This window comes from Bolinopsis microptera, chromosome 6 (genome assembly GCF_026151205.1).
Source record: "Bolinopsis microptera isolate Bmic1 chromosome 6, MBARI_Bmic_1.0, whole genome shotgun sequence".
NCBI classification, from domain to species: domain Eukaryota; kingdom Metazoa; phylum Ctenophora; class Tentaculata; order Lobata; family Bolinopsidae; genus Bolinopsis; species Bolinopsis microptera.
In genome coordinates this window covers 3653233-3668987 of record NC_087077.1, presented here as the reverse complement: position 1 = coordinate 3668987, position 15755 = coordinate 3653233, and the positions used below count along the sequence as shown (strand labels likewise).

General features: G+C 38.0%; 2 protein-coding genes across 3 annotated transcripts in view; one reads left to right on the top strand and one right to left on the bottom strand.

The window, feature by feature from the left end:
- The window catches only part of LOC134816536 (ATP-binding cassette sub-family A member 2-like), a 47744-nt gene that overhangs the window by 11157 nt on the left and 20832 nt on the right, over positions 1–15755 (top strand). The window contains exons 14-21 of one of the 2 annotated variants that reach the window (XM_063825424.1): positions 1347–1491; positions 1894–2040; positions 2192–2308; positions 11686–11862; positions 12023–12108; positions 12285–12429; positions 12570–12689; positions 13011–13058. In XM_063825424.1, the coding sequence (XP_063681494.1) occupies positions 1347–1491; positions 1894–2040; positions 2192–2308; positions 11686–11862; positions 12023–12108; positions 12285–12429; positions 12570–12689; positions 13011–13058 (985 nt within the window). The remainder of the gene's footprint in view (positions 1–1346; positions 1492–1893; positions 2041–2191; positions 2309–11685; positions 11863–12022; positions 12109–12284; positions 12430–12569; positions 12690–13010; positions 13059–15755) is intronic. The other variant, XM_063825423.1, reaches the window with a different exon arrangement.
- On the bottom strand, positions 2416–6162 carry LOC134816537 (G-protein coupled receptor GRL101-like). The gene is made up of 3 exons (XM_063825426.1): positions 6063–6162; positions 5678–5883; positions 2416–5490 (listed from the first exon to the last, which is right to left on the bottom strand). The coding sequence occupies exons 1-3, from the start codon at positions 6142–6144 to the stop codon at positions 2512–2514; spliced, it is 3267 nt and encodes a 1088-aa protein (XP_063681496.1). The 5' UTR covers positions 6145–6162; the 3' UTR covers positions 2416–2511.

Sequence of the window (15755 nt, the reverse complement as noted above, 5' to 3'; positions counted from 1 at the left end):
ATAGTTCCCCAATAATCACATGAACTTGGAAAAGGTAGGCATGTTGGTAGTATAGAATGCGATACTATTGTGAATTGTCTTCTTTCTTCCAGTATTTATACCAAAGATTTAGGTATTTACCCCTGATCGTCTCAGGTACAGCTCCCCTTGAAATTACGAGAGCCACCCCATTAACAAGGGTTCCCGTCTCTTATTTGATCCACGATTTAAACATTTTTTAAGCACGTGCTACTAATCGCTATTTTATCAAGATGGTCACTGAAAACGTAATCTTGTTGGGTTTAATAAGATTTCTACGATATTTACATAATATAAATATTAAATCCGTCGCTCGTAGGGAGCGACAAAGACTTATTTTAACATACGGTATGTTATTATCATCAGCCCACAAATTACTCCGATAATTTCTTGGCAGGGACATTGACACGTGGTGTTGGGTAGTTATCTTGTACCTACAGCATGAGCAACCACACGTGTTCAAACTTCTAGTCATGTGCTCTTTATATAAATGATGAGTGAAAACGTCTTCTGATTGGGTTTGATCTAGATTTCTTGAGGAGCCCCTCTCCTCAATCATATTAGTAAGCACAGATTTAGTTGTATCATGATGTGCCGTTCGTTCGGAATTTAATTCAGCAACCGTCATGGTATTATAATACCTTGCGGGCAAAATCTGCAAATTATCAGCTCTCAGTGTCGACGAGTTTTAGTGCATACAATTCCCGGAAATAGTTATAACTAAACTGTTCCTACATCATCTCAGTACTATCCACTATTTAATAATAATATTATGTCAACCATATCCTTGTTATAAAGAACACCTTATTTTACAGATTTCGCAAATTTTTCTCCTCCATGAAGACTTTACAAATAGTCTGATAACATTACTGGCTAAGAATTCGAAGAATGTTATGATTTGTAAAATTAATGGTTGGATGTGTAATGTCCTGTAGAGTCACTCATTACACTTTACCTGTTTAACTGCGAGCCAAGCAAGATATTAGATGTTCTATGTGGGGGTATGTGCAACTGTGTTCATAGTCCGAGATTTTAACCACTTTTTAACACCCGATTATGATAGACTTCAATCGGCTCAGATACCAAGCCTTCGGCTGAATCATCAGGTTGAAATAATGACAGACCTGTCCTTATGTTGATGCTAATTCTCTTATTGTCTGAATATGATGATATGTTGACAAAGTATCATTCCCATAAAAAACGTCACAAGACAATATTATACCGTTTAAACATCATCACTTAACAAGTTAACACTTTACACTACTATCAGTCAAGTTGAGCCAAGTAACCCCAAATTCCTCAAACATTCCTCAAACCGTAATCACCAGGTACTGGAGGAGCTACCCGTACGATTACCTCTGGGACCGTCAGTACTGGGTATTTGGGTTTGTGTACATTCAGGACTTCATAGAGCGGGGCATCTCTGATTTTATTGGGAATGGAACATTTAATCTCCCTGGATCTTACTCTCAGGTAATTTGTTATGGTGATATATCACGTGGTATACCACGTGATATAGCAGCACGTGGTTACTGGTTTAGCATGTGGTTTATAATTGTGGATTAAGTGGGGTCAGGTTACTAGTTATTGATTGAAAAAACTAGGTTTCCAGCTATGTAGTTAGGACAATGTTGTGATGTAAATTACATTAATATATATGTAATGTAATTATCTGTGAACATCATTTGGCTGCTATCTATCTAAAATGTGGCAGATTGCACATCAATAATTGGATCATTACATTCTTAATTGTACTTTTGAGTCTTTGTTAAAACCTTTTCCGCGCGACCGTCAAATTTTGATATTCAAAGTTTAAATCAGGAAAAAGACCAGGAAAACACGGTCAAAACAACAAAATAATCAACATTATTTCAGATGTTCCCGTATCCATGCTGGTTAAACGACAAGTACCTGTTTATAATCTCCAGGACACTGCCCATGTGTATGGTTATCAGCTGGGTTTACATAATCGCTATGAGCACTAAACGAATCGTCTACGAGAAGGAGCTCCGCTTGAAAGAGGTTTTATATCACGTGACACTGCTTAAAATCGCTGAGATTCAATGACAAATTTCAAAACGTGGGCTATTTTAACCCCGAATTCAAATTCAGAGTTCAAACACATTTAAATAATTGTTAATAATTATTTTTGTTCTAATGTATTGTGGTGCAGGTGATGAGGGTTATGGGGCTTGGTGATGCAGTACACTGGTGGGGGTGGGGTATCACCTTGTTGGTTACATCCAGTGTCACCAACGTCTTCCTGGTCCTCATCCTTAAACACGGTCAAGTAAGCAATTTTTATTTTTAGAGTTTGTAGCCCACAATGTCGTCCCACAGAATAACGATAACTTTAAAATTGGCGTGTTTCATGTACTCTCAATAATGATACGTCTTAGATTATAACAATAATGTGAAGAAATTGTTAAAGAATAAATATAATATCTTTTATAAAAGTAAGATAATATGAAACTCTTGCCCTAAATCATACATTTAATCATTAAGCTCAGTCTCAATCATAGTTGCCACTGTTACTGTTGATTTAACCATAGCATTCAGTCCTAACTGACAACCTTGCTGTTCATTACAAGACCTGTCACTTTCCTCTGTCCTAAACTGTTGAACCCACTCTTTGATCTTCTTGTAAGGCACTAACAATACTGACATAAGGAAATTAGGAACCGTATTATCATAAATAAGTGGGTTCATCAGAGAGTTTATGGGAAGGAGCAATATTGAGAAGTATGGGTAGAAGTGAGTAGCGTTTATTACTCCAAGGTAATGCAACAGACACACAATAATGCAAGGCACCCAACAAAGGAAATCAGTGAGGATGATAACGCTAATACGCAGCTGGATGTCCCGGGCAGTTTTCCTGGATTTGTCAGTGTTGGTCGTGCCTGCTGAGCTAAGGTTAATGTAGTTTATGTAGGTGTAGCAACAGGCAATAACAACGAAGCAACAGAAGTTGACGATTAAAAGTGACCAAGTGAAGCCACTTTTGGGGTCACCCTTTTCAACAAAGTATTTGAAGAGGCAAACTCCCTCGTTGCCGAAGAACCCTATGCTGTCCCCTTTTATACCTCCGTAGCTGTCTGTAAACATGGAATTTACCAGTTTTCTGATTTCCTGCCATGACAAATCCACTTCATGGGCTCCCAAGAATCTGCCATAGTAACTTTGTAGCGTCATGATGTGTTCCTCTTTATTGACAGCCCCTTTGAAGAGAATGTTATCTTTGCCATAATAAACACCATTCATAAAGTAATCCTGATACCGAGGTAGCAGCGGGGCAAGTGAAAACGCAAGCGATGGAAAAATGATAAAAGCAAATACTGTTGACGCTAGGACAAGCAAGTATTTCCAATCAGCTGGTCTTGACGAAATGCTTCGTGTTTTCATGACCCACGCCCTGAAAATACTGATATAGACCATCGAGAATAGAGCTAGTTGTGTTCCAATGCAATTGATGACTCCAAGAAAAGTACAGAGTCCACTTTTAAGCCAGTTAAAGCGGCTCATGCAATACAGTTCTCCTCGAATACTATCGTGAACCGCCAGGATTATCAAATATATTCCAACAAACATGTCTCCAATTGATACGAAGATAACGAGCAGTGCCACTGTCAGTGACGTTCTGTTGCTCAATTTCCCCTTGAGTTGTAGCAGATGATTTACTGCCACAATGATATTGAATAGAGTTGCAAGGATTCCTTGAATCCAAGCTGATGTCTTAAGGAACGTTGAGTTGATTATCTGGGCACCACATTCTTCGTTACATTCGTCTAACCCGTCTGCACAATCAAATCTCCCGTCACATTTTAGTGAAATAGAAATGTTACGATCGTCTGACTTACAAAAGAAGTGGTTGGAACAGCTCTCTTCATCAGAGCTGTCACCACAGTCATCATGAAGGTTGCAAACTTTGTCGTAGGATATACAGCGTTTGTTTCTACATGAAAAGATTTCGTTTGTGTACCGGCCTCTCCCCAATCTTTTAGCGATGGTAAGAGTGTTTTGTTTGGTGAGAGTATAAAGCAATCCTGGCTCGATGGAACAGCTGTCGTGCTCAATCTTTTGAAGAGGACACTCAGCATCTGAACAGAGTCCTAGACAACTAAGATAAACGTAAAGCTCCCCATAATACGACCTACACGACTGAGGCTTTACTGGATGGATCAGGCTGGTCGGAATTGTGCCATATGCTTCCTCATTCATTGAAACAGTTTTCTTCTCACAACTGAGATGAGGATAACCTGTGTCTTTCTGCAAACTTATTCCAGGAACGCAATGGCTTAAAACCTTTTGCTTTTTGAATTTTGTTGCTTGAGTCAAAAAGCCCCTTTTGTTCTGAGCAATGTTATCACAAACCTTCCTCTCTGTTTCGCAAATGTCTTTGTTGCGACACAAGTTTTCCAATTTGACAAATTGAGATTCACAGATGAATACATCTCTACATTCTTTATGCTTTTCAATAAAATGTTCATAATTTGGGCCCTCTAAGCATACCCTCCAAATTTCTTTATCTTCATCGCTGCCATCGATACAATCTTTTATTCCGTCGCAAGCCCACTCTATTGGAATGGATTTTGGAAGAAGCTTCTTCCCCCTGTACAATGGCTCTAAGACCCTTCTGTGACATTTAAATCGTTCGGTCATACCATTGCACCGCCATTTGTTCTCATCAACCCCATTTCCGCAATTGTGAGCAACACCATCGCACGTCAGGTGCTTGTGAACCGTGCACTGAGGATCCAGAGTTAAACAATTGTTGTCTATTCCATCATCGCAATTGGGCCCGTAATCTGGACCAATACACAGGCCGAGATCAGTTACAGAAGTGGTGTGCCCATTTACTTCGCACATCAGCGACACATTATCCGTGCAATTCAGTTGATCTTTTCCATCTAGGCAGACCTTAATATATGCGTTGTCAGGCCTGTAACATTTCTGATTTTCACTGATGAACATTTCAGCGTTGTTTTCTGTATATCCACCGATACATTTAGTTTTATTGGCTGTTTCCTCGCAACCGATTTCATCTTCACCGTTAATGTTACACTGTATTCCACCATCACAGATCTGATAGGGTGTAAGCCAGGAGCTTATGTTAGTGTTCCCAAATTCCTTCAGACATTCCAAACCATATGTGTGATTACAGTTCACCTCATCGAATCCCCAAATCGGGTGGCAATCTCGTTTACCATCACAAACTTGACTTTGATAAATTCGCTTATTGGTCGGATCGAGACATTCAAATGATTCCTCTTCTGAAGGGCAGTTTTGTTCATCTAGATTATCTCTGCAGTCAGTTCTATTATTGCATTCATAAGACCAAGGTACAGCAACTCCACTCAGAAACCTTGTCTCAGGTTCTATTATATCAGTCTTTGTCCTGTTACAGATGTAATACCCACACAGGTGCTCTGTGTCGTGGATATAGCGGAATAGGTGCAAGATGTGTCCACAAACCTGATGGAAATTGGATTTTTGTTATGATACCGAATTCACGTTTCTGACATCCCGGAGCAATAAACATGATTAATGGACTTCTATGATGGAGCGTGAACTTGCAACATACGAGTATTGGGATTCAGATGGTAGCTCAGTTATCTAAAATAACTAATTCCCTTAAATAAACAATTCCCTTAAAGCTTACCTGGTAGTATTTGGGATCGTTTTCACATGTCTGATTATAGAAAACTTGATGGATAAAATCATTAGAAGAAACAGTGTAGCGGGTGTCAGAAGTCCAGCACTTGAAAACATTGCTTTGCCTGCCATCATGCTCATCTTCTGTAATATCACCACAACCAAGCAGAAGGTAACCTCCGTACTCAGTTACTTTGCAGTCACTGTTACCTCCTGTTGTAGGATAGGTTAATACTGATCTCCAATTTGGAGTTAGAATTTGATTTAATTGTAGCTACTAGGTTTACCCTTATGATGGTTAAGGTTAACCTATTTTTGTGTGCATTAGTACGACTAATAGCATTTAAAGTACAAAAAATGTATATTAACAAATTGTTATTTGTTCCACTGACCTTCTATTTCACCCCAGTCCCCTATATCTGCAAGTTGGCCAGAACTACTTGTAACGACTAGAAGGAGTAGCCACATTACCATAATTTATTTTCTTTAACTGTGATGGTTGATGAGTCAAATTTAAAAAATATTTCGATAAAATTTAATAAAACATCTAAGTTACAAATTTAAGAACAATTGCTGCAGATAAATACGACGTTATAAACTTCTAAAACGGAATTGTAAGGACGGCATCAAGAATAATTATGACTACAGATGTGTGAAAGGTGTTCCACTAACTGTGCAAACCTTGTCAAAAACACAATAGACGGAGGTGTTGAAATACTCAGTTGGGAGCAGGTGAAAGCTCACTCCTCAGAAATTAATATTTAACGTTAAGTTTTACTGAATTCGAATTATCTAACAAGTCTTCAGTTCGAGAGTTTCCTTAAGGCACCTTTGCTAAACAATTTTTTTAAATTGATCAAAGTTGAGAACGAAGTGGTTCAAGACAACGAGAAAATGATATAAAAATTAGTCGAGGATCGGAAATCTGTCGAAATTATTGTGTAAAATCCTTGAAAAACAAGTAAGCCTATTAAAAAGCTAGTGCCAGCAGGTGACTGAGACACTATAATATCATTGTTCTGACTGGAGCTAGTATTGCTTCACAGCTACGAGATCACGTGACCACATTGCGATGTGAAGTTGACTGAAAGTTTCTGTTAACGAGAGCGATTAAGGCCAGAGGGGGGGGGGTAAGGGGTCAAAAACATCGACCAAAATATTATTTTCTTAATCAATATAATTTTTGATGACAAAAACATTGCAACTATTCACATATTTGTAGCTGCTTAACTTTTTTTAATAATTGAGGTTAACCGACTTTCACAAAATTGACTATACAACATTGAGGTTAATAAAATTGAGGTTAATATTTTATTACACTCCATAATTTTTTGTTATTTCGGTCAGCAAATGTTAACTCTAAATTTTAGGTTCATAATTATCAGAAAAAGTAATATCCAAACGTTATTAAATGAGGTTAACCTCTTTTTTTAGATGTAGCGAGAATAGATCAAATGATAGAGCTATTATTTTCATCGTTAGTTTACGGTATACACATTTCTAAATAGATGACGTGTTGATTGACTTTCTTTTATCTTGGGAAAATGAAAAAATGAGGTTAACCATCACATTTTGGTACTGTAGGGAATATACATACGATTCTTACTTATGTAATGTACCACAATATCGCAGTGAGGTATCTATTGGTATCACAATGCCTACAACTATAATCACGTGACAAAGGTGATTTGAACTGACCATATTTTAGTAGAAGATTTTATCCGTAAATGGCTAAAAAATGAGGTTAACCTCTCATTTTTTGAATATCTGACCAGTAAAATACATGTTAACCTCAAAAACTTAATCGTTACACTGTGCAAATGTTTTACTACATATATAATAACATATTAATAAACCAATCCCAGTGTTATATGGTCTAAAGCGAGGTTAACAACCAAATTTTTACTACTTTCGAGCAGTTAGTGTTTACAGGAAGTCTTGGTTAACCTCATTTTTTACAATACAAGGACATTAACTACTGAAAGTGGCTAAAATCGTTTAGGGGATGGCTAGGTCTGATCAAGCAAACGTTGTTAGGTGTATAGAAAGTCCTAACTAACAAACTGTGATACATTCCAGTGAATATTCAAAATTTTGAAAACACTAAATTGCATCTATCTCGAAACACATTTTGTGACTTTCAGTTCCTTAGTTGAGAAAACCAGCCACCCCCTGATATTGGGATTTGGTACAGTGGTTCCTTGGACAAGTATCTAGATATTAGATGCAGCGATTTTTTTTATTTGACTCGTTTCTCGAATTATGAGGTTAACCAGCTAAATTTGTCGAATTTTTGACATGGTTAACCTCATAATTCAAGAACCGAGTCAAATTAAAAAAATCGCTGCATCATAAATGAGGATAATTGTCCAAGGAACCACTGTACCAAACCTCAAGATCAGGGAGTGGCCGGTTTTCTCAACTAAGGAATCGAAAGGTCAAAAAAGTTACAGCCGTTTAAAGATCCAGTTTAACATGTAATTACAGGTAAACCTCAAAATTTAGCGCGCGATATCTCAGGAACGCAAGGTCTGATTTTGATCCGGTTTTTTTCTTCTTGTTCGTCTCCAGCAACTATTATCAAATATGTGAAAACTAGAAAAGTTCCATTTACCCCCCCCCTCTGGCCTTAATTGGTATCTGGGACTCTGCTAACTGCCGGAGTGAGGATACAAGGATTGTTTTAGAAGAGCTGTGGTTCTCTTCTTGTACAGTATTTAACGTTATCAAAAAATAAAAATAACATTGTGAAGTATTGACATGATGGTACCTTAATACTTTACTAATAAACGCACAGTACTATTGAAATCATTCAATCATATCGGAAGAAATGTCAAGATTGTGGTGTTATTCGCACTATAAATACTATCATCCACTTGTAATATAACTTAATGAACCGTGTTAAATCCAGTGTCAGGCCTACAATCAGCCGTTGCCCAGCTGTTCATAATCATATTTTGCAACACTACGTAAAGGGACCGTCAGTCAGACACAATATTTAGAAATGTTGTAGAGCCCTGACTATCAGAGGCCAAGCTGGGCTATATCTACCAACTTGAATTAAGGTGTCAAAAATCAGATGGAGGCGGGATTTAACATTGAGATACAAATAGGATTATTTATCAGGAGCACGGACACCTGATTTAGCATATGGCTATATGACCAGGTGTTGATCCGGTACATGGCTTTGTGAGTCTGGTTATTTCGTTATGATTAATCTAATATTTCTATATAATATATATATAATTCACGATTCAATTCGAGGCTTAAAAGACCAGATCCCTGGAGTAATCTCCGGTTTCGAAGTCAAAGGAGAAATACGAGGGAAAAAATACCAACTAAACGATCACCTGCCGTATTGAAACTATGTGGCGAAAGTTAGAATTCATTCTAAACTAACTTATCGATCGATTCAGTCTTGATGAATTGGGAGCCTTAATGATAATTACGACTTATGTTGCCGAAAACTGCACTGGGCGCTATATTAATGCAGTGCAACATTAATCACTTAATACCGAAAGAAAAGTCGGCGTGAAAAAAGACGTTAAAATGTCAGAATATTGCAACTCATGCTCATAGGGGTAAAACGATTTTAATTAGCGATATCGAAATTGACTTAAAAACCATCTATCAGCTCTGAAAATACCTTTAAAAGAAGTTTTGCAATCAAATCCCTAGAGAAAAAGAACTGTGTACTAAGATTAAGATATTCAGTTCAGTAATTACACTTTTCAACACGTTTGTGCTCGCTTATCAGTTACTTATCATTACGTTGATAAGACTTGCTTGTTTAACCGGTGCCGTGGTTGTGTGATGTATAAATCGGAGAAATACGTGGCTTATAAGCTTGATGAAGTGAAAGATGATGCAGCTGAATGGATCCGGAAAACTCTTGGGCTTGCTAAAGCAGATCATGTTAACGCGTGTGCAGCTCAGAGTTTCAGTGGTAAAAGAGAAATCTCCAGGGAAGTCATGGCTCAGAGTCTTAACGCTGCGTTAAAAGTTATGTATAGACAGTCGTTGTACATTAATCAGCTAGAGAAATATAATCAGAAATTGCACTCCGATGTAATTGACAGTCAGGGAACAGTAGTTGTATTGCAGAAAGAGCTGCTAGCTGCCAAAGAAAAGCAGCTTGATGACTTGAAATCTGTGGTTGTAGCATCAGTCGAGGATACTGTGAAATCAGAGTTGAAGACATACAGCGCCGCAGTACAGGCATCAAAAACCTCAGCAGCAGGTCCTTTGTTGGATTCGGATAGAAACATTTTGAAGAATGTCATCAAGGATGTTGTGGCAGAAGGAGACCGAAGTCGGAATCTGATGTTATTTGGTATTAAAGAAGAGAAAGGTGAGCTGTTATGCGACAAGGTCGCTCAAGTGTTGTTGGAACTTGGCGAAAAGCCAAAAATAGAAGCTAGCAGAATTGGTTTGAATAAACCCAAGGATAAGAAACAAGTGGCTGACAGACCTGTTAAGGTGACTTTGACGAGCTCCACAATCGTGCAGCAGATTTTGACTAGAGCAAGGCATCTCCGTAGCTCAGAACTTTTCAGTAAAGTCTTTATCAGTCCAGATAGGTCTCCAGAGGAACGTGCCGAACAGCAAAAGCTTGTTTTAGAACTCAAGAAGAGATCAAACGACGAGCCAGATAAGAGACACTACATAAAAGGAGGCAAAGTGTGTAGTGTGGACAAAATTGTTGTTTGAAATGTGTTATGACAGAGTTTTGCTTGGATTTATGGATTCCTGGTTGGCTAAGATTTTAATTTTTTTGATAAGCTTCTAAATCATATTCGTCTTTCAACACAAGACTGTCAGTCTTCTAGAATTTTGTTTTGATTTGTGTATTAAGCTGATGTATTTAATCTTACTTACCAGGTCCATAATTTCGTGTGGAGTATATTTTTAGAGTTATTTAGGTTTTATATTAGCAGATTTAGGTATATAATTATTGTATATTATTGTATGTATAAATTCTTGAGTAAACATTAACCAGTAAACAAAGCTGGTTCCCAAACAAACATTCGTTAAAAAATATTCAAGAAATAGTTAAAACTAGACCACTAACAATTCACTGATAATGTTTGTGTATCTGGTGCGGTTGGAAACTAGACACGTGTCCTCATGCGAGTATAACCAACAGTAACACCATTAACAGGGCGGTTAACAGTAACAGGGTCGTTATATCACCTGGCTCAGTAATAACCCGATCTAACACTTTCAAAAATAACAACATGAGATTTACGCTTTTATCGATGTTTTAAATACATCGGACAAACGAAATATACGTGATACTAAAGATCTTGATGATTCATCAGCTGAAACTATATTTGGGTTGTCATGTGTGACCACTGCTTAATGAACTTTTAAGGAATACAGGGCTGAGCAGATGGTTAAAAGTTCAAACTACGAGGATTCTTCATGAGATTGCCTGGTGACTTGGTAAATTTAGTTATAAAGTGTGGTATTACTTAAATTATTAAATAAAATGCTGCGTTGCAAACGCGCTCAAGCATCAGATACTAAAACCAAAAAGCGTGTCGGAGCGTTAGAATTTGATGGGTACTATTGGAAATAAAATGAGATGTTTTCAGTAATTCATTTCATGTTCCGCCAACTTCATTATATCAAAGAGATTTAATGCTGTCTGAGTTTGGTTGTATGATTTCAGGTGCAAATCTGCACCCATTTCATTTCAGCTAATACGTTTGCCGAAAAATTACCAGTTATTTAAGAAACCAACTTGCCGTGATACAGATCTCCGAAACATCTATTATCAATGTATTATCAATACTGCAATACATGCATTATAAAAACTAAATGCTCAAATTAAAATAAATCGTACTTCTAACGTCTCAAAGATTTTGAACTATCTTTTTCGTAATCGAAGCCCCACTAAAACCCCGTCAAAACCCCACTAAACCCCACTAAAATCCCATTTAAACCCCACTTAAACCCCACTTAAACCCCACTAAACCCCACTAAAACCCCATTTAAACCCCACTCCCCCAGATAACGATATTCAGCGACTGGTTCCTAATCTACATTCTCCTCTCCATGTTTTCTCTCTGCAACATAGCCATGTGTTTCCTCATTTCTGTTTTCTTCGTGCAGAGTAAGCTTGCAGCTGTGGTTAGTGCTGTGGCTTTCTACACCTCCTACCTCCCCTACACAATCGCTTCTCTGCAGGTAAAACTATTTATCACTATTAACTTAATGATTGATTGTGGTGCTGGGTGCCCTTATTTTTGTTCTAGAAATTTAATCTATTGTATTAGTATCTATTGCTGTTAGTAGACACAGCCTTCTTTCGTATCAAATTAACTTTTACCTAATGATAAACTTTAAGGAGGAAAATATGGACTTTTGGATGAAGATGTTGGCTAGTGGTTCCTCGACTACAGCATTTGGTTTTGGCATGCTTCAAATAGCCAGGTATTAACCGTCTATTATAAGCTTCTCAAATGATGCGAATGCTCGACTGACCAAATAAAACCTGAAATTATATTGTATATTTCTCTGTTTGAGAAACAGTAACCACAAGACTTGTCGTTATCACGTGACGATATTGTTATTCTCCCTTCATTACCCTAGTAACAGTTGCTACCCAGGTTTGAAGAACAAGGTATCGGGCTCCAGTGGGATAACTTCTACTATCCTCCAGATAATGCCCAGGAGTTCTCCACTCTCCACGTGTTTGGCATGATGGCATTTGACTTTGTCTTTTACATCCTTCTTACTTTCTACTTTCAGCAGGTAGCTGTTGTTTATCATATTAAACATATATAAATCAGGTAGTTTCGTAGATCATCATCAAAATATGTTTTCAAATGTGGGTGCGAATCAGATATTGAAGTTCGATCCAACGATAAATATCCTAAAAGAAACCATCGCAGGTGTTACCGTCAAATCACGGATTTATCTCAAAGCCCTGGTATTACCCCATTAAGGGGTGCCTGAAGCCGATAGTAAGATGGTTGGAGAATGCCGGTGCCCTCAGACAGGGCTACATGGAGGTAAGTTGTTCGTGTTTATCTCCTTTCTGCCGGCTGATTCTTCTGCTGTGACCACAGCGGTCCGGGTTTTAATCTTGAAAGCATTCTGGCTAACACTTCCGTGTCTTTGATTTCCAAGCTTTATCTTACAGCTAAGCAGAGCAGAAAACAGATTTATAAAATATTGATCCAAATATTTCTGCTAATTCTTGTGCTGTGATCAGCGATTTATTTGTTGTTCTTCATGTGCTAATTGCTTCATGAATCCCCTGCTAATAAGCGCTACACTTTTAATTATTGCTAATTGGCTAATTACTTAATCAGCTATATGTTTCTCATCAGGTTCCTGATGAAGTGGATTTTGTTGAGTTAGAGCGATGCGTTAGTACAGTTGAGTTTTACACCTATAACTTTGTGTTGTCTGTATACTTCCAACAACACATTCTATGTGTTCACTTTGGTACAGCTGAAGTGTTTTTCGATGGAAAATAATTTTAAAATAATTCGCACTGACTGCTTGATGAAAAAAGAATAATAAACATATTCTAGAAATTCTCGACGTATAATGTATATGCAATATGCATTAGGGCTCATCGTTGAAATGAACAAATTCTTGGTGCGATGTCCAATAAGTTCAGTTACACTAATTTTTCACTTTGCACAGTTAATAAAACACTAGCTGTTTGTGAAATCTGAATATCTGTTTTCTGGTTTGACTGCATGTGAATTGTAAGCATATCAATGTTTACATAAAGTTTCATATAACTGCATTTAATTGATGTTCTTTCGTCTTTAGATAGATTCTTCTAACCATGCCTTTTAAAAATGTGACACCACCGAATGAAACCTCTGCAATGTATTCTTGTTGTATTGAAAATAATTTAGTCACCAAAATAATGTCATGTGGGTACGTAATGTGGCTATGGCTCCATTTATAATGTTTCTGGGTTACTGTTCGTATTATTGCTTTAGTTGTCATTGCTAATAAAGTGCTGGGAAGTACCACTGAATGTACATGTGAGCTAATCATGAAGGCTTCTTGTTCAATATCAAAAACTGATATTGTAAGTAAATGAAAAGTGTTATAATACAGCAGTTGCAGTTGCAATCAGCAGTTGCAATGAGCTTATTGCAGTCTCTTGAGTCTTGGATTTGTAGTTTAAATTGTTGCGAAAGGCTCCAGAATCTCGAATTTATAAGATGAGCTTCTACATTCCACTTCTCCTCTTTACATTACTGACAGTAGCCAGTTCAAATACTCTTTCCCAATACATCTCCCTGAACGGGTCCTGGGACAAGTTCACACAAAATGACCACTTGAGAAAACACAAGAGACTATCCCACTACGTGATCACACTAAAACCCGGGACCTCAGCTCAGATCTACTGTAACTCAGAGGTCATGCTCCCCAAGCTGGATCTCTCCTACACCAACTCCACCCTCAGTGACGTTCCCAAAGAACAGCTGCTGATCGGACACCACCATCAGTTGAACGCGGTACAGAAGTGCGAGGTAAAGAAGCTGATACACGGACCTAAAGACTACTGGAGACCCTTCACAACCTGCACAGTAACAGCTAACTACTCGGTGCAGGATGTGTGGTGGGACTGTGGCTTTCAGTTCCCCAGCCGGACTAACATAAGAGTGGTAACCACACCTGCCAGAGCTCCATTCCACCACCCTGTCCCCCCTCTCACTCGGCACTTGGAGTGGTGGTGTTTGAGGGACCGGCACGTGACCTGGACTGCTGCTGGGCACTTGCTGTGGTTGTTCGGATCACATGTTAACACATCTGAACCTGATACCAAGAACAAGACGTCACTTGTTGAAAAGTCACGTGATCACAACATGTCTGTAGCGCACGTAGACCTGATAAAGCTGCTGGTAGTGGAGCGGTTCCCCAGCTGGGAGCTGGAACCAGGGGATCTGTTCGAGTGTAATGGCAGTGTCTGGAGATGGGCTGAGGATTACCCCTGTCTCAAGATGCTGCCTAACGGCTGGCCTGCTCTAAATCACTGTCATGGGTTTGATCGTGTTTTCATGATAATCGTTATTCTCATCACCTTTATCTTTATCTACTGTAATACTGTAGCCGTGCAGCATATTTACTACATAGCGAGACGAGCTGTTAAGAGGTACATCAAGAAAAAGAGAGGACCTTATGTTTCTGTGCCTATGATACCAAAAAACAATAAAATACCTTACAAAAATATACAGAATATCAAACTGTTGCAGGCAGACTATGATTATGATTATGTGACTAAATTATAATAACTCAGCCAAGTCACTTTGGATGTTATATTTTCGATGTTGTGAATGTACATGATTAAGCTGGGATAATTAATTAGCATAGAGCTGTCTTGCTGTCTTTTGATTGATTTGTTTACCAAGACCTCAAGACCTCTAAAAATACCAAATCATTGAGCCTCTAGCTCTGTGATGTATTCTGTTTGTGTTGAGTATCATTATGTAGTGAGTAATATGTTGTCAAGTTGTCATGTGGCAATGAAGATTCCAATTTTAAATGTTTCTATGATTTACTAGCATGAACAATATTTCCACCAAGCATTTTATTTGACAGCAGTATCTGAGGCAATTTCTCGAGCGATTTGTGTTGAGCACATACATTTACTTGTACCATGCAACATATTTTGCATTCTTAATTTCTTTACGATTATGCCATTTTTATACTTTTATAGTCGGTGAAGCACTATTTTTGGTCGTTAGATAAAAGCATAGTATGATGTACGAAAAGTCAGAAAGCGTACGAACAGAGTACATGTCAGAAAATAGAACTCAGACACTAAGGACAGATTGTAAAAACAGATGATCAGGATACCGTGTAACATTGTTTTGGCATTTTGTCAACTTAAAAAGTCAAATAATCTTCGCGGTTACTGTCAAATAAACAAACAGATCTCATAAAGCTGCCTTCGAACAGAATACTGACCAGAAACATAGCAGACTAGAGGACACGTTCGAAAGCAGTAACAGACATGATTTGAACAACAGAATTGGCAATTTACTGCAAATAATCGAGAAAAATCAAAATTGACAACTCTTCTAGTTCTCCAACAAACAAACTGT